At 43.4% G+C, this 19069-nt stretch overlaps 2 protein-coding genes across 4 annotated transcripts; both read left to right on the top strand.

Moving 5' to 3' along the window:
- Positions 1 to 3349: 3349 nt before the first annotated feature.
- MFAP5 (microfibril associated protein 5) lies at positions 3350 to 14358 on the top strand. 3 transcript variants are annotated; one of them, XM_082665569.1, is made up of 10 exons: positions 3350 to 3577; positions 4096 to 4155; positions 5115 to 5150; positions 8208 to 8252; positions 9018 to 9050; positions 9481 to 9516; positions 11086 to 11112; positions 11856 to 11943; positions 12569 to 12642; positions 13919 to 14358. In XM_082665569.1, exons 2-10 carry the CDS (start codon positions 4098 to 4100, stop codon positions 14029 to 14031), a joined length of 510 nt encoding a protein of 169 aa, XP_082521695.1. In that variant the 5' UTR covers positions 3350 to 3577; positions 4096 to 4097; the 3' UTR covers positions 14032 to 14358. The 3 variants fall into 3 exon arrangements, with proteins under 3 accessions (XP_082521695.1, XP_082521696.1, XP_082521697.1); XM_082665570.1 differs by lacking the exon at positions 5115 to 5150; XM_082665571.1 differs by lacking the exons at positions 5115 to 5150; positions 8208 to 8252.
- A 3529-nt stretch (positions 14359 to 17887) lies between these two features.
- Positions 17888 to 18981, top strand: LOC309830210 (histamine N-methyltransferase-like). The gene is given in 3 exon segments (XM_082666638.1): positions 17888 to 18079; positions 18083 to 18097; positions 18099 to 18981. Coding segments are annotated over 3 exon segments (939 nt in total). The 5' UTR covers positions 17888 to 17983; the 3' UTR covers positions 18927 to 18981.
- The last annotated feature ends 88 nt before the right edge of the window (positions 18982 to 19069 follow it).

Here is a 19069-nt window from a genome sequence, read left to right as displayed (position 1 = left end):
CGGTGTGGCCAAAAAAATAAAATAAATTTATAAAGAATATAATAAAGCTGATGCCACAATGATTAAAAAAGAGAGGTAGCTCAAGAGGGAATGATTAACTACTCAGAAGCAAAGGGGACCAGCAAGAGCATCATGGGGCTGGGTTTTGATGTACACATCAGCATTTATTTCCTGGAGCTGGGAAGAGGATATATATTTGAGAAAGGAGGGAACAGAAAGTGCAAGGCATGGAGGCGTGAAGAACAGAGAGGTATGGGTTACTGAGAAGCGGGAACTCTTCCCTTGCCCAAGTTCTCTGAGGACATATGTTTGCTGGCTCTTACCTCCTCCACTGGGTCCATCTCTTAAGTTTGGCTGTTACCACTTTATTGCTTCATTCCCTCTACACACAGCACTCCCCCCCCACACACCCACCTCGTATAACCCTCCTTCCTTCCTTCCTTTCCTTCCTTTTATGGGATTTTTGTGTGTGTTTAGGCCCTGGATTTAATTTAGTTGGATCAGACTGTAGTAATAACGTTTCTGTACGTTTGCCCAGAGGCCTTCAGCTAATGGGTGTATTCTTCACAGGCCAGTAAACAGATGAATAAACCAGCATGCTGTCTCTCATCCCTGTCTCCCTTCTCTTTCTTTGCATTCTACCCATCGTCCCCTGATTGGAGACCTCTTTGTAAAACTCCCATTTTCCTGGATGTCTCAGACATTAGATTGCCTACATTAAGTCGCTTCTTCACCTGCCCGTCAATTCCATGGAGAACTTTCCTGCATCCTCGACCCGCAGGAGATCCACCCTGTGTTGGATGAGTATGTGGGCTGCTGCCCAGGGAGTTTTTCCCCAGGGTCAGCGAGAACCTCGGAAGAGTCTAGGCTCACATCTCTGGATGGCAGTTGCTCATTCCTGACCGTGGCTGCTGACTCTGACTTGATGTAATTAAATGATAACCACCAATGAGAAAAGTAAATCAGAGGATCTCTAAAACTGGGGTTCCAAGCGGAGACTCTGAAAACAAACAGGGACTTGTGCTAGAAGGGGCCACCAGAGCTGCCATGAACAAGACATCACCCCAAGTACTTTCAAGTAAACGGCATCCTTGAATGACCAAGAAAGACTACATGGTGGCTTCTGCTCTTCTGCCAGTTCCTGCCGTGCTTCCTTGTTTCCTCTCCCTTCCTTCCTTGCGAGGTCCTGCTCGCTGCCTGCCTGCTCCCCCTGCCTTGCTCTGAACATTTTGTTCCTGTTTTTACTGCCCTAACTTCAGACTCCCCCTCGAGACCCTAGGAAGGCGCCCCCTCCTACTGCCTGGGGAGGCCTTCCTAAGCTACAGTCTCTGGCTGGGAGCACATTGAGGTCATTGCTGTCCCTGCCAAATGACTGGCCTGAGTTCAGTTTCTCCATCTGTCTGTGCTTCATGGAAAACATGAGTGTGGCTCTAGGCTCTCCGTTGTAGGCCCTGCCTCAGTTCTGCTTTGCGTCTGCTTTTGTCTCTTCCCCCACCCCTGCCTCCCTGCCTTTTCTTGCCCTGGCTCTCCCCAGACATCTGTTCTGTAGCCTCTGCATTCTCATTGTGGAACAGGTGGGAAAAGATCAAGTTCTGGACAGGTCCGACCAGGAAGAGCTGGGTTTTGTACACAGATTTGTTCTGGGGACTGACCAGAACCCATGTATCTCAGAGATGGAGAACGTATAGCTTCCTAAGAGAAACCAGAGGGGCTATTGGCTTACTTCTGACTATGTCCATAGCTCTTCCTTGCTCGTGACAGCTTCCTTCCTTCCCTCCCTCCCTCTCTTCCTTCCTTCTTCCTTTCCATCATTTACTCTCTTCTTTCTTTTAGTCTGTAATCCATTAATACTATCTGCTCTGTCTACCTGTACACTTCTCTAATTTAGCTCATCAGGGAAATACAAAATATAGACTAAAGAAGCTAACAGATAACTTGAAATTTACACACTGCAAGGGCACGTAAGGGCAACCATTCTTCAGATTTGAAGTTTCTGTAATTCAAGTTTATTCCTCCGAAGTGGAGATGTTGTAATGGTCTAAGCACTAGAGTTTCTAGGAATAAGAGTGAAGACAAAGTTTTTATAGCTCCTGGATCAGGGAAAACATTATGTACATATTACGTGACATGAAGGAAAGTACTGATGGAAAATAAAGGAAGCAGAATGAACTTGGCCCCAATTTTCTTTGGGCTTCTGATAGCATTTTTGTCCTTAAGATTCCAGAAACCAAGATTCTTAATATAAGCTTCAACAAAGACAAAAGACAACGTAAGGCTGGAATCTCCTCTCATGGAGCTCCTCCACATTTCAAAAAGATGAGGGTTCTGTGTTCCTTAACTTTTCCTAAGACAGCAGCCCTCCTCTTGGACAAAACTCATGTACTGTCTGTCTGCCTGGATGTAGCAATATATGAGATTCTCAAAGGCGTGTGAGGGGGGCAGGGGGTGGTGAGAGAGTCAAACGTGTAGGTCAAGAAAGAGGCAAAGAAAAAAGAGAAACATAAGGATACAAAGAGGGGCTTCCCTGGTGGCACAGTGGTTGAGAGTCCGCCTGCTGATGAAGGGGACACAGGTTCGTGCCCCGGTCCGGGAGGATCCCACATGCTGCAGAGCTGCTGGGCCCGTGAGCCATGGCCACTGAGCCTGCGCGTCCGGAGCCTGTGCTCGGCAACGGGAGAGGCCACAACAGTGAGAGGCCCGTGTACCGCAAAAAAAAAAAAAAAAAAAATCCGCCTGCCAATGCAGGAGACATGGGTTCGAGCCCTGGTCCGGGAAGATCCCACATGCCGCGGAGCAGCTAAGGCCACGAGCCACAACTACTGAGCCCGTGAGCCACAACTACTGAGCCCGCGCACCTAGAACCTGTGCTCTGCAACAAGAGAAGCCACCACAGTGAGAAGCCCGCGCACCACAACGAAGAGTAGCTCCTGCTCGCCGCAACTAGAGAAAGCCCGTGCACAACAGTTAAGACCCAATGTAGCCAAAAAATTAAAAAATAAATTAAAAAAAATAATAAAAGGATACAAAGAAAATTTTTGGTGTGGAATTCTAAAAGGACAAAAGTGAGAAAGGGGGCTAGAGGAATGATTCCAATATGGAAGATGGCCAGAAAAATAGAAACAGATTCTGGGCGCGTGACCGGGGAGGGGGCTGGGGAGCTGCTCTTTAGGTAAGAAGGAACCCAAGGAGAAAGGGAGGCTGGAGCCAGAACGTGGCTCACGGAAGGAAGGCAGATATGAGCGCCAGCCAGCCCTTCAAGGGAGGAGCAGCAACAACGTGGTCAGAACCTTCGGAAAGAGGGTGTGAGTGACTGCAAAGCCCCATCCCCCTTCTCCTCCCAGCCTCATACTGTAGCACAGCTTCAGACTCTCTAGCCCGGCTTTCTCCCTCCCTCCCTCTCTCTCTCTCTTCCTCGCTCTCCCTCATCTCATTGTTTCAGAGTAGGCCAAATTTGAAGTCCTTTCCAGGGAGTGGCCCTGTTCATCTTACTCTCCAGCCAAAGTGGAACAGAGTGAGAAGGAGAGAGACACATTCAACAACCAAAGGACTCGGTGGAAAGAGCAGAGAACCGTAAACAGTGAGTTGTTTTGATTGTCTAAAACCCTAAATAGACAGGGGTAGGGAGTGTGTGTGTGTGTGTGTGCGCGCACGCGCGTGTGCGTGTGCGTGTGTGTGTGTGTGTGTTTTGAAAGGCTGGAAGAAGGCAATGGGGAATGTCACTGACTTAGAATTGAACAGACATCCCAATTATCCATGGAATCCCAATGAGGAGACACCAAGATGAGCAGATGATATTAAAAAGCCACAGATTTCAAAACAGAAGATTAGACACTAGGGTTGAAAGACGCCACAGGTCGGGGGTCATCATAAACCATTTACAGTATAAAATTTCCTCTGACTTGGTAGGAAAAAAGCAAAGAGAATAATGGCAAATGATCAAAGAATAGAATTTGAAGGAGAAATTTTGAGTGAAAGAGAGGAAGGGTCTGAGACTTAAGGGGCACTAGGAAAGTTCCTGGGAAGATGCAGAGACAGAGATCCTACAGATATCCTTGCCTGCAATTGAAATCTCTATTCTCCCCGCCCACCTGTCAGATATGCTGCTTTTGGGACCCAAAGTGCTGCTGTTTCTCACTGTACTCATCATTCCCTCTGGTGAGTCCCTACCTTTTTTTCTCCCTAAAATGTCATTTCCTCAGATGTGGGTGGAGGTGTACGTTAGAGGTTGGATGGAATGAGGCTGAAGGGGAAGAGGAGAAGAGATGCTTGCTATTGAGCTCTAGAATTGCCATTAAAGAGAAGAACACGGCGAGTTCCCTGGTGATCCAGTGGTTAGGACTCGTCACTTTTCACTGCCGTGGGTTCAATCCCTGGTCGGGGGAACTAATATCCCGCAAGCCGGGCAGTGAAGAAAAAAAAAAACCCAAAGGATAAAGAAGCTGATATATACAAATGCATACAAAAACATATAAGGATCACCTCACAAGAAAGTCAAGTTTAAACCGTGAAGGAAAACAGTGAATATATACACCTAAGAAACACTAGTACCAGCCTACACACAAGCAGATTCACACGCACACAGAAAATATGTTGCCACATCTATACACAAATGAAAAATGATCTTCACAGATTTCAAAGAATCGAACTAGAAGATTGACCACAGAAAGTGAACCTTGGCTTTCAAAAAATCCTACTCTTTTTTTTTTTTTAATTCGGCCAAATGCAGACTGTGAGATGACAATTTTTGGACTTGTTCAGTAGTGCAGTTAACAGGGGTTGGCTGTGGGGACAGAAGGATGGGACATCAGAGAGTCTGCCGGCCTTCTGTGTGGATCAGGACCCTACCCCTTCTGGCTGGACTGAGGGCAAGAGGGCCTCTTGAGTCAGGGCATAGCAGAGCTCGCCTTTGTTCTCAGGAATCTGCTCTCTTTGAGTGTTCCCATGTCTGTGTGTAGCACTAACGCTCTGAATACTTTTACATTGAGCTCTAACAGAAATAAAACACTGAAAGATAAAGTACAATTTTCCCATCATTTTCTGGTTCATCTTATACAAGCTTTACGGGGTATAGAGCTGGACTCATTCACATACATTTTCTCCTTCCTTTGATACAGACTGGACACCCCTAGGGGTCAACAGCCAAAGAGGAGGTAGGTGAACCCTTGGAACTGGGCTCTGATGAGGTTCTTATTAGGATAATGTAGCCGAACGGTTAGAGTTCAAGAATTTGTAATACAACACAGAGAAGCATTGCCAAGGTGTGGGAAATAATAGGATCTAATTCACTAGTTCAACAATCCTATTATCCTGGTAATTGCCTGGTGGTCCAGTGGTTAGGACTATATGCTTCCACTGCAGGAGGCACGGGTTCGATCCCTGGTCGGGGGACTAAGAGCCCATTCATAAAACATTCTTGTTCTCTTTTGAACTACTGAAATAACTTTCCCCAGACCTTCTCTATGTCCGTCTCATTTCCACTCCCTTGGAAAATGCCCACAGATCCTAACAGAAAACATTTTCCTAACCATGTAATAGTGGAGAAACTAAAATGCAGACCTAAGAAGTCTTCCCAGCACCAGAGCATCTGTGGCACAATCAGACAGAACCCAAAAGTTCTGGCTTCCAAAGGGCCACTTCCTTCAGCTTGATGAAGGATACTCTCATCAACATTCCCAGGCTGCCTCCAGGTACCTAACATAAGTTCTCTTGTTTTTCCCAACCCCTGAGAGCACTGCAGTATGCAACCGGTTAATGGGTCAGAAACCAAATGAGTGGGTCACAACTGGGGCTTTTAATGAGTTAGGATAGACTAAAATAAAAATAGAGTACACTGCAAGTACATTACCAGAGTAAAGTATTATCTTATTAAACTTGTTTCAGTTATCTTTGTGTATACTGAGGCACAATAGCATTTCTTACTGTGCATCCTGGTAGAGAAGCTAAAATATAGAAAAGCTTCTTTTTTTTTTCTCTCTCTGTTGTGGGTACGGAGGTCTGAATCCCTACATTTTTGAACCTAGGTCATAGTCAGCAGTAGCAAAACTAAAAATCCAAATTCCTTTCTTTGGGCTGGTTAAGGTCCAGTCCTATTTTATGATTTGTGATGCAGAAATAGTACAAGAAATGATGAAAACGTTCCTTCAGGGAACACTCACGAATCCTTAATAAAGCATTCAGATGGTGGGAGCTCATGGAAAAGGTGGGTAAACTGAGGAATATACAGAAAACTAGTACTCTGCCTGGAATTCTGAGGAGACAGCCAGGATACTCTCAAACCCTTTGTTCGCCCACTGCTCCCTCTGTTTCTGTGCGTGGTTGGACCGGAATGTAGCTGGAGAGAATGGGAAACAGGGCAGGATAGGGCTGCACCCCGGGGAGAATCCACTCCCTTCTTACAGCTTCTGGAATGGTTCAGGTCAGTGGCTTTTCAAATATCCTGTGGGACTGGAGCAGACTTGAATTCCTTTTATCAAAATTTGTTCCGGAAGACAAAAGCTTATACTGAGTGTTAAAGATGAGGCTGTTGTCAATCTGATGACCTTCTATCCGGATTTTTTTTTTTAAGAGGATGAGTTAAGGAATAAGCAGGGGAAATTCCTTCAAAATGTTTTGTGGGGCTTCCCTGGTGGCGCAGTGGTTGAGAGTCCGCCTGCCGATGCAAGGGACGCGGGTTCGTGCCCCGGTCTGGGAAGATCCCACATGCCGCGGAGCGGCTGGGCCCGTGAGCCATGGTCGCTGAGCCTGCGTGTCCGGAGCCTGTGCTCCGCAACGGGAGAGGCCACAACAGTGACAGGCCCGCGTACCGCAAAAAAAAAAAAAAAAAAAAAAAAAAAACGTTTTGTGTATTGCTTCTAGTGCAAGGATCAGTAACTCTGACATGCTTTATAAAAATGCTATTCTCACCAGATTTTAAATCTAACATTTATAAGCTGACCTCAAGGCAAACTGTGATTTTGCTGACCTCTAGTGGGTAAAACAGATTATGACTCTAAGCCATTTACAGTGAAGGTTAATTACCGGTGGGATGGTTAACAAACATTTAGCTCTTCACACCGCTTTGTTATGTTGCTTTTTAAAGCAGAGACTATTTGTTTCCGGAGCTGCTGTTATTTACAGTTTCAGATACAGTTTTCTTAGTTTATCCAAATAGCTTCCACCTTAAGACCTGGACCATTTTTATTTCTTCCCCTCCGGCATTTACTTTCCAAGGATCAACAACAAGGCATTTCCTCTCCCCTCTCTTTACCTCACTTATCACTGAGCATCAGAAAACTACCAATGTTACCTTTTGTGAACACTCTTTTGTGTAAAGTCTATCATCAGACTGATATCCAATTACATCCAAATTATGAATATCAAAATCACAGTCTGCTTGAAACAGATTCAGACAGAACGAACTTATGGTTACCAGGGGGGAAGGGATAGCTAGGGAGTTTGGGATTGACATGTACACACTGCTACATTTAAAATGGATAATCAACAGGGACTGTATACTGTATACAGGGAACTCTGCTCAATATTAAATAACCTAAATGGGAAAAGAGTTTGAAAAAGAATAGATACATGTATATCTATAAGTGAATAACTTTACTGTACACCTGAAACTATCACAACATTGTTAATCAACTATACTCCAATATAAAACAAAAAGTTTTTAAAAGTCACAGTCTGTTTGAGAAAAACAATTTTCATTTTAAATAAGTATTGCAAAGAGGTCATCAATCCATTATAATTATTAACAAGCTCTATGACCTTGTGTGAGTTATTTATTCTCCTGGTCCTGAGTTTTACCATCTGTAAAAACAAATACATAGTAATCCCAAATTAGCTGTACCTGTTATTATATGCTAGGATGAAGAAGTCATTCTTGCAGTCCAACACTAAACCGAAGTCTAACCGAGAAAGGGCGTGCCTGTGGTGGACTGTCTAATGGCCATGTAGTTCATTCATTCCTCTAAATAAGGAGCACACAGGGAGAAGGACTCTCTAGTGTTAGGACTGTACAGGTATATTTATGGAAGTAGGAAAGTGTGACATTTGTTTGGGCTACAGGGGAAAGGACTTAGGCTGGGAAGCAAAGAAAGAAAAACACTTTGGGATCTTACTATGAGTCTACTGTGCTTGTCAATTTCACTTACTGGGCGTGCAAGTGTAGGGGTGGGGGACAGAGAATGCTCAGAAAATGTTTCCCGATTGTTTTTATGCAGATGATGTGACTCCAGTGACTCCAGAGACATTCACAGAAGATCCTAGTAGGATACTCTTTTGTTTATTTCTTTGCTTTCAAACTGGGGATAGAAGGGTTGAGGTCTGTACATCCTTCCTTAAAGGAAGACTAGAACAGTAAGTCCCCTGCATACAAACCTTCAAGTTGCGAACTTTCAAAGATTTGAACATTCTCATGTCCAATCACCTAAGTTAGTTCTTGTGTCTGGCGTACATTGTCACGTGTGTGCATGCTCTACAAGTGGATGTGCTTTTGTGTACTTTACTGTACAGTACTGTATAGAGTACAGTAGTACAGCATCTTTATTTCAAGCCCAGGATGTCCAGAAGCAAGTGTAAAAGCAGCAGTGATGTAGCTGGTACTACTGTACTTTACAAGGTACTGTAAGATTAAAAATGTTTATTTTTTGTGTTTGTTTTTTATGTATTATTCGTGTGAAAAGTATTATAAACCTGTTACAGTACAGCACCACATAGCCGATTGTGTTAGTTGGGTACCTAAGCTAACTTTGTTGGACTTACGAACAAATTGGACTTACAAAGGTGCTCTCGAAACAGAACTCATTTGTATGTAGGGGACTTGCTGAGGTTCAGAGCTCTGCTGTCTATCTTAGATGCCACCGAGGGCTCTAAACATGCCCAATCTTTTTATCGCTCCCTTATATTTTCCCCAAGAGTCCACATTCTTTCACTTCAATCTTGCCTCCTTTTAGATCATCATCCCTTCATCCGGCTCCTCTTTGCTACTTTTCCGACTTGCATTTTTCATTCCCTATGTTGTATCTTTGCAGATCTGGTGAATGATCCTGCTACAGATGAAACAGGTAGGTTTCACTCCTACAGGTATGTTTCATCTCCTTAAAGATGGCGTGATTCTTGTTAATATTCACAATTATTTATTCCAGCTCTTGAATTAATCATGTATTTTTATCACAGGGAAAGGGATGTTGTTCAGTGACGGTGGGATAAAAGGAAAGAATCCTGCTAGTCCTCTAAAAACAGGAAGCAAAGTGGATTAATAGCTTAAAAAAGCATGAATTAAAGTCTTCCAAAAATTAGCATCATGTCAACAGGCCAAATAATATTCAAAAAATATTTAATTATTTTCAATTAACTTTATTCCCTCGGACATAATACACAAACTCAGCCACAGTCTTGACTTTGTCCTGTTATCTATATTCTTCCCTCTTGCCTTCTGCCTTCCCCTTTGCCAATTCGAAACCCTCCTCACACCGCTGTTTTGTGCCTTTTCAGTTCTGGCCGATATCAAGCCTCCCACAGATGACCTGGGTAAGTTCAGATCTGGGATCCCAGGGCCACTGGGCCCGTTCTGGTCTTTCCCTATCCCCCATGACAGAAGGCAGTATGGCTGGTGAAGGATCCTAATTAGGGCTACCATTTTATGTAGCACAATTGTCCAACAGTATAAGTTAAATTAAAGACATTTTTGATCCCCTAACAAGCAAGAACTGCGCGAGGGGTTTGATACACAAAATACCAAGACTTGATTTTTCTCTCCAAGTTTCTGAGACTGGATGGGTAAAGGTAAGACAAGGGTGAACAAAACTGATCTTCTTCTAGATATCTTTTGTCTAGTAGACGAGATAGACAAAGGAATGGATAACCTTATTCAGTTTTACAAATGCTATAATCAGGATAAGCAAAAGAAGCTGTGGAAGACTCAGAGTCCTTGACTATACTTTGTGTTGGGAGTTAGGAAAGGCTTTTATGGAAGGCATATTGACCAGGTTGATTCTTGAAAGACAAGTGAATAGAAAGGGGAAGAGCTTTTAGGTAAAGAAAACAATATGGGCAAAGGCTTAGAATGGAAATGAAAACCAATCAGAGAATAATGCATGCAAAGGAAGGTCCTAAGCAGATTCATGAACTGGAAAGCCAGTGAGAATGCTTTTGCCTAGTCCCAATAAAATATGATGGCCTGAACTACGTTAGAGGTAAGGGAGAGAAATGAGCTGTCAGCGAGCAGGGACTGTCGAGATGATGTCCAGTTTTTTATTAGGTAGACGGTAGCTATTGGGTGGATGGTGGTACCAATGTGAATATTGGTGAAGGGGAAAGATAAGGCAGTTTGAGATATGGAAGGATCTTTTTTTAAAAAAAATCCATGAACTCTTCCACAAAAATGGCAGTTGGATTTGTAGGTCTTGAGCGTATTAGGAGAAAGATCTGGGCTAGACATATAAGTTTGAGAATTCTCAACATATAAATCTGTAATTGAAACCATGCGACAGATATAGCATTCTTCCTACGGTATCCTATAAGCAACCCTTCCAAAGACATTCTTACAGATAACTCCCGTGGTTAGTCTATTTCCTCAAGACTCATCTTACTCCTTGACTTACTCTCCATTTTACAAACTTCGCTGGTATTTAACCTGCCCCTAGGTTAGGGCTGGATGTGACTATGACCCTTGCTATTCTTTACCAAATAACTTTTATCCAAGAACCCATGATGATGTATCTAGAGCTTCCACAGCAGAATAATAATCTTTTCTCCCCTTAGCTCCAGGATGACGCTCTTCTGAGCATGGCTCGTTGCCTTGTGTTTCTACTAAATTTGCCTCTTGATAGAAACAAAGATATTCTCAATACAATGAGTTTCTCAACTCTCTAGGAGAGAAAGGAGAAAGACAAAAATCATTTAAAATCATGTTAAATCTCTTCAATTTTGTGGATCAAAACACCCCATTATGGGTTTTCTTTTAGAAGTGGCTAAAAAAGAGTTATTAATTCATCTATTTATGGGTGCCGCACGTGGGTCTCAAGTAAGGCAACATGACAGTTACAGGGCAGTGACTTCTAGAAGCAGTAATAACTGAATAAAATTTTTGCCTTCTAGCCTCGTCCGATAAAAATACCACCACAGGTATGAATGTCTTTTGCATGTCTTTTTTTAAGCTTTGTTTTTCCTTCCTGAGAATTCCTTGTCCTTGCTCTTGGGAGGATACTTGGTACATCTTCTAGTTTATTTCCAATTCTATCTCAAAGCGTATTTGTAATACTCTTCATTATCCTCCCACCCCATCCCACTGTTTTACGAGCTCCTGTTCTAAAAGTCATGGGAAAAAGATGGGACCACCGTTGCATGGTCCCAGACCAGTCTTCTCCCTAAACTACCTTTGGACACTATCTGTTGGTTAGTGGGTTGGGAAGTGACTGCAAGGACTCCATATGACTGTAGATGTCATGCTTTCTCTAATGTACTGATAATTCTGATGTGCAGATAGGGTTGAAAACCCACCAGAACAGAGAAATAGTGACCCACCTTAGAATTCAAATTCTTCAGAATGGGACTGCTAGCATTTGATATTTCATGTTGCCACCTGCATAACCCTAGAAGGATTTTTTTCCTAGAAGAGACCTCAGGGACTATTTTAACCCACTTTCCTTCCAGGTAGGGAAGCACCTAAATTTCATTTTTTAGCCAACTTCTATTATTGCTTTGTTTTGGTGACAGGAAGAACATGCCCCAACTTACAGTGATCCCCTGTAGAGATTACTTTGTAGGTTTTCCCCAGCTCTCTCTCCCCTCCTCCATCCCCTTAACCCTTCCTTTGTTCATGCCTGTTTGTTATGCCTCCCCGTGTTTTTTATGTTGGGCCTCTTCAGAGTGCCGGGATGAGAAATTTGCCTGCACAAGACTCTACTCTGTGCATCGGCCAGTGAAGCAATGCATCCATCAATTATGCTTTACCAGGTAAAGGTCCCAGAACACCTAGAGAGCATCGTCCATGATAGTGCTTTCGTGTCAGTAACTATTTAATGAGCATCCCTGTGGAATTTCAGTCTTTGGAGGGGCACACGTTTCTTAGCATAACCCTCTTAGCTACTCCTGAAGGTGCCAATGAGCACGTGGAGTAGGGATTGAGGCACACAGAGAACAGTTTGACTAATAAGTGTAGACGCTAGAAGGCAAAGAAAGGTGGGGGCTGGAGGCAGGATCATCATGAGGGAAACTCCAGTCTATCAAATTTTCCACCTCACTGAAAAAGGCTGGAGCTAAACATCCAAGTGTGAAGGTAGAAAATAGTAGGGAATGGTGGGGAGGAGTATGAAGCTTGAGTCTAGGTGGAGTGTGCAAAGTGTCACCAAGAAGAGTGATTGATCCCATTCCCGTCTCCTACACTACTTGGGGAGGTGGGGTGGGGCGGGGAGTGTGAGGAAGAAGTCTGAAACACTTAAGGAGATCCAGATAAGGGGAGAACAGATAGAGAAGAGTGGGACATACAGGAGTTGAAGAGGCATTGCAGGCCGAGACTAGATCTCCCTCTCAATGCTTTTTCTATCTCCTTCCTGCACCGTGACATTTGCACTGGTGGCAGTTTACGGCGTATGTACATCATCAACAATGAGGTCTGCTCCCGTCTTGTCTGTAAAGAGCATGAAGTTATGAAAGGTAAGACTGGCTTTTTAGTGGGGAGGGACGGTAATGAGAGTGATAACTAGGCACAAGACGCTAACAGATCCAAGGCCTGGCTTTGCAGGAGGGCTTTAGGCTATTCCCTGACGTACAATAGCTCCCGTTCCAACACGTTACCCCAAATAAACAATCTAAGGAAAGCAGTACGCTTACTATATATGTAACCCTAAGAAAAGCACCCCTCCCCAGATCTCTTTCCAACTAGACAGTAACCCCTAACTTCTCTTACATAGAGATAGAAATTTCAGATGCTCCGGTTGCTTTGAAGATCATTCAGCAGACTTCTAGATGGAAGGCCAAGTCAGCCATTAAAAATAACAGTCTCTACTCGTCTGCAGCCACGTTCATAACTCTGGGGGGGCGGGGAAAGCCACTGATTTGGAGGCAGTAGCATTTGGATATGTGAAAAATCAACTGGACTCCTAGACACCAGCTACCTTTTAAACATTCCACCAATTCCAAGAACCATTCACCTTGCTTATTGTGAAATGTCAGAGGTAGAGGAAGGTAGAAAGATTTTACAAGGGTCCAGAGTGTGTGGTTATAGACTGTGCATGGTGGGAAAAAAGATATTTGTCACCTTGCCCCTGGCCAGCCCCAAACGATGGCTGTGGTCAGCAAAGGCACCACACACGAAAACCACTCTGACTCAGCAGCCCGCCTTACACCAAGCCCCTGAGTAAGAGCTGTACTTAACTTCGCAGAAGGAAACTTGCTGCTTGCCCCCAATTGGCTCTGTGCAAGCCACCTGCAAGGGAAGCACCTTGACATTGAGGATGAGTATTTGGGACTCCAGGCACTTTCAAGTGTCTCAGGGGACTTGCTAAAGTTAGCCATTTTCACATAGTAAACATTTAAATGTATATTGAATGACTGGACCTCATATTTTTGCTGCTTAATAAGTCCACGATTAGAAGAATTGGGAGCAAGGTGTATAAAGGAAACTAAAATTTACCGACCACCAGTGTGCTAGGTACCTTTGTATCCATTTTTTCATTTTCATACTGACAACTACCTTGTTGAGGTGGGTATTTTAATGCTTGTTTTACAGAAAGGGATAGTGAGGTTCAGAAAAGTTAAACTTTCTGGTAGGAAGTAAATAACCAGTAAGTGGCAGGGCTGGGGTTCTAACCCTGATCTATTTCTCTTCAACCTTTTCACTACACCATCCTGCAGTCTTCCCTTTCCTTAAGACACGAGCCCTTGCCATCTTCCCGCATCCTCATCCCGTTATGCTCTGCTTCTCTTCTAGATGAACTCTGCCGTCAGATGGCTGGTCTACCCCCAAGGCGACTCCGTCGCTCCAGCTATTTCCGCCTTCCCCCCTGTGATGATGTGAACTTGCAGAGACCCAGTGGTCTGTGATGTCAAGGAAGAGGAAAGAAAGAATGTGTGGGTGGGAGGGAGAGGGAACTGCTCTAAGAGGGAACTTCTTGTCCAACCATTGTCAGCCAACCCATAGACATGAGTATTTCTTAAACCAATCCCATTGCAATGTCTAGCTTTTGCCCCTACTTCTTGATTTTTCACCCATTTATCTCATTTTTCAGTACTTAAAATAGTCTATAGTATTGCATGGTTTTGCTGCTTCCCCATATCATAGACCTAGTAGATATACCATGTGGCTTAGATACAAACATTCTACATACAATTTCAAGGGAAAATAAACTTCAATAAAATGATTAAAAATAATAGTTAACTACTGAATCTGTTTGAGATAGATCTTAGGGTGGAAGACGTTATCACTGTCTACCTTAACTAACCATGGAACTTTATTTTTCATTCAAGAGTTTCCTAGATTAACCCCCATTCACCTACATAGTCCCCTTTACTTTTATTAATTATTTTGCTGGATTGTCCTAACATTTGCCTGGTAGGTCCTTTTTAGGAGAAGAATTATGGTAATTTTTGTAGTCGTAGAAAATTCTCCAGAGCCGAGTTATACAAGATCAAGGCTAAAGAGAGAGGAGTACACCAGGTATAAAACTATTCAATTTTTCATGCAGTTGTTCAGTCGGCAAGTAGGGCTAGCAAGTCTCATTTACCCACTCATTTAGGGTAGTATGGGGGTTAGCCCACCTCCACAAGTTAATTAGACAACTTAATGTGAAAGCATATCCTTGCTCCTAATTTCCTTGAGTGGTTGGTACTTCTTTTATCCTCACCACTTCCCAAAACCTGTAGAGATTATGTTGTGCAAATGGATTCTAGAGTAGCCTGACTTGGGGCATAAGAAGGGAATTCAGACCTGAACTTCAACACACAAGTATAAAGTTTACCTGATGGTTTACAGGAAAGAGTAAAAGAAACACAATATTCAGGCAACCTGCATTCTAATCCTGGCTCTAGCAGTAACCAGGCAGCCTCAGTTAAGTCATGTTCTCTCACTAGGCCCTGGTCTAATTTCCCCATCTTTAACATGACAAAGTTAAATTTATGTTAGTTCTAAGGTTTCTTTTAACTCGATGGTTTGAGATTTAAATGCATTTTTCGTTTTTCTCAAAGCCTAGATGTTATATGTTACAGAATTCAACTTGGTAAGGGTTGGATTCCTTTCACCTTGCGGAAATACTACCTAAATGAGGACAAGATTCTTGCTGTTAAGAAGCAATTTAATTTAATAGGATTTGCACAACGGATTAAAGAGAAACGCTAGAAAAGCCCCAAAGCATGTAAGCCCTACCCCAATCTCTCAAAGCAAATGTACTCGTATATAGACAGACATAGTCAAGGGACATTGTAGCCACTGTAGAGGCATCTCATAGGCACAGAGTTTCCAAGAATCATTTCAGTCTCTTCATGAACTTGACCCTCCAATTGCCTACTGAACGAGAGGTGGCATTCCCACCAGAAAGCACCCCAATCCCAGTATTGGGTATACTGCAAATTAAACATTTAAAATAAATGTTCCCAATTTCCTTCTCAGAAGGCAGTGGTCTTTGGTCTGGTTATTTCTTTTTCTATGTTTAGAAAGAAGGCCTGAACTTAGGCTTTGATCCCATTTTGAAAGCTGAGTGGCAGCATCGCTCACATTTCTCTGTTCTGCTCTTCTCCATTGTTTCCTCCTTCCCTCCACAACTTGACCACTGGTTCTCCAACATTACAAATCTGTTTACTCTCCCCCAGACGTGGTCCCCTCCTGGGTCCTCTAGAAAATTCCATTTCTTTTCTGCCTCCTTTAGTCTTACTGGGTGAAGTTCTGTGTTTCACCCTCGTTTTTCTTTTGCATCATCAAATTCCCGTGCTTTGCCATTTCTTACTGTTCTGATATCCTCTGCCTTTTGTACTCGTCTCTATATGTAAACCAACACTTCTAACTCACTTTCCGTCCTTTCTTTCCTTACCCTTACAAAGGCTTATTTTCCCTCATAACTTTCCTCTAAGAACAGTCCCAGGGCAGTTTTGGGGGGTTGCTTTTGGTCCTAGTTCTTCCCCTCTGTCCTTTCTTCCCCGTTTGCAGAATTCCATTCACCTCCTTCTTGCTGCATTTTACTCTCGACCCATTTCAGTTCCCGATGTTCTAGCTTTCTTTCCTTGATCCTCCCCATAAAAGGATGTGAAAACATTTCACTCTTTATGGTATTAACATTATTTTTTTCCTGGTGAACACAAGTGACAACCTTCTTAACAAGGAACCTTAATGTCTTTAATGTTGGAATTAACAGATCGGGTGAAAGTACCGTTAAGCAATTTGTGACTGAATGCCTTCCTGGTACCTTGAAGAGACTCACCTGCCTACTCACCTCACCTAAAAAAAAAAGTTTTACTCTTATTTTATCTTCCAAAATTGAGTTGATCCTGCTCTGAGCCTAACCTTTTCCCATATTTCATGCTTCTGATTAAAGAAAATTCTCCTCCCTCCTTGAATGAAGAAGTTCTGGAAATTCAAGCATGCACTATACTCTCTAAAAAGAGCTCCTTGCACACTCTCTAAGTATTCATTTGACTCAGATGGTGCAAACCCCAAGCTGTCTCCCCACTTTTGATGACCTCAAGCAGTACGTGTTGCCAGCCACAAGCTCGTCCCTCCCCTGCCTCGGGCACTCGTGGTGAGAGCTGATGTTTAGCCAAATACTTTACACCTGGTCAGAGGTGCCAGCAACTGGCAGTCTCTTAAGGTTCACCTTCCTTCTGTACTGAAGCAGCTGTAACACAGTTAAGAGAGACATCTGAGTAGAAACAGAAGTTGGAGGAGTACCAGATAAGGGGGATAAGGAGATGGCAGAGGGATGATGGGTTGACATCAGAGCAGGGGAACCCGGAGGCTCTGGGAATTCACAAATCTGTCTGGGAGAAGGGAATTTGCAAAGTGTGGTGAAGAGGACCCGAGTTCCATACCGATCCATCTGGAACCTTACAGGGTAGAATGAACATCAGAAGCACAGTGGAGGTGGGGCAGGGCTGTGCTTAGAGTTTAGTCAAATTCAGGGAGGCAAAGATTAGGTTAAAAATACAACACTCCAATAAAAATTGAAATCCTTGGGACTTCCCTGGTGGCGCAGTGGTTAAGAATCCGCCTGCCGATGCAGGGAACATGGGTTCTATCCCTGGTCTGGGAAGCTCCCACGTGTCGCAGAGCAACTAAGCCTGTGCGCCACAGCTACTGAGCCTGCGATCTAGAGCCCACGAGCCACAACTACTGAGCTCATGAGCCACAGCTACTGAAGCTCACGCGCCTAGAGCCCATGCTCTGCAACGAGAGAAGCCACCGCAATGAGAAGCCCGCGCACCACAACAGAGTAGCCCCCGCTCGCCGCGACTAGAGAAAGCCCGCGCGTAGCAAAGAAGACCCAAGGCAGCCAAATAAATAAATAAATAAAAACTTTAAAAAATTGAAATCCTTGTGTGTTTTAGCATTTTTCACTAACTAAACACCAGCGAAAGTGACTTGACTTTCTCTGTGGCAGGGAGAGGAACAGGTGGCCAGTTTTTTTTTTTTTCTAAAAACCAGTCAACCAGAGCCAGAAGCAGCGTCAGACGACAACTTCTGGGCAGAACCCAAGATGGAAAAGCAAATGTTGTTTATATAAATAGAGGTGCAGAGCCCATAACTTCCTGTTGACAAAATGAGCTTCACTTCACCTCAAACCCTCAATGGTTTTAAAAATAGCTGATAGTCACTTAGTAACGAGCTTTGCAAACCCAGCCTCTCCAGCACGTTAAATTCAAAGCAGGGCTTTTGTGTGTGTGTGTGTGTGTTTTTTTTTTGGATAGAAACTGGTGCGGGTGAAGAGAGAAAGAAGGAACTGGGAAGAGAAGGAAGGGAAGAGGGAAGCTAGACCTCCCCTCCCTCCTTGTCTTTCTCGGAAAACCAAACATGGCATCTTCCATGAAGAGCTTGTTTTCTGACCATAGCAGATATGTTGAATCTTTCCGGAGGTTTCTCAACAATTCCACGGGGCATCAGCAATGCTGATATTGCATGGTGCTATTGCATGCAGCAATTCATGGACGAGAAGCTGCCGGGCATAATAGCAAGGATTGGAGACACAAAATCTGAAATTAAGATTCTAAGCATTGGTGGAGGTGCAGGTGAAATTGATCTTCATATCCTCTCCAAAGTGCAGGCTCAATACCCAGGAGTTAGTATCAACAATGAAGTTGTTGAACCAAGGGCTGAACAAATCACCAAGTACAAAGAGCTTGTAGCCAAGACATCAAACCTCGAGAACATAAAGTTTACTTGGCATAAGGAGACATCACCTGAATATCAAAATAGAATGATGGAGAAAAAAGAACTTCAGAAGTGGGACTTTATTCATATGATTCAGATGCTGTATTATGTAAAAGACATCCCAGCCACCCTGAAATTCTTCCATAGTCTCTTAGCTACCAGTGCTAAGATTCTCATTACTCTTGTGTCCAGAACCAGTGGCTGGGACAAGCTATGGAAAAAGTATGGATCTCACTTACCCCGGGATGACCTCTGCCAGTATGTCACGTCATCTGACCTCGTGCAGATGCTGGACAAGTTGGGGATTAAGTATGAGTGTTATGACCTTCTGTCCACCATGGACATATCTGACTGTTTTAATGACAGCAATGAAAATGAAGACCTGCTTTGGGATTTTTTGACAGAAACCTGCAACTTTAGTACAACAGCACCACCTGATCTCAAAGCAGAAATTATGAAAGATCTGCAAGACCCTGAATTCAGTGTAAAGAAAGAGGGAAAGGTTCTTTTCAATAACAGTCTGAGTTTCATAGTGGTTGAGGCATATACATCCACCATGAGAATGTATTCAAATACTATAGCTTGAACAATTTTGATCATTCACTTATTTGTGTATTAAAATTATAAATATATCTCACAACATAAACAGAGAATTTTTTCTGATATGTAAAATCTAGAAAATCCCAAGACATTCTTGGACTTCCATGTGGAATCATATATGACACTGCT

Source organism: Grampus griseus, assembly GCF_964374135.1.
Source record: "Grampus griseus genome assembly, chromosome: 11".
Taxonomy (NCBI): Eukaryota; Metazoa; Chordata; class Mammalia; order Artiodactyla; family Delphinidae; genus Grampus; species Grampus griseus.
Note: the sequence above shows the minus strand (reverse complement) of the source record. Positions and strands in the feature narration are given on the sequence as shown.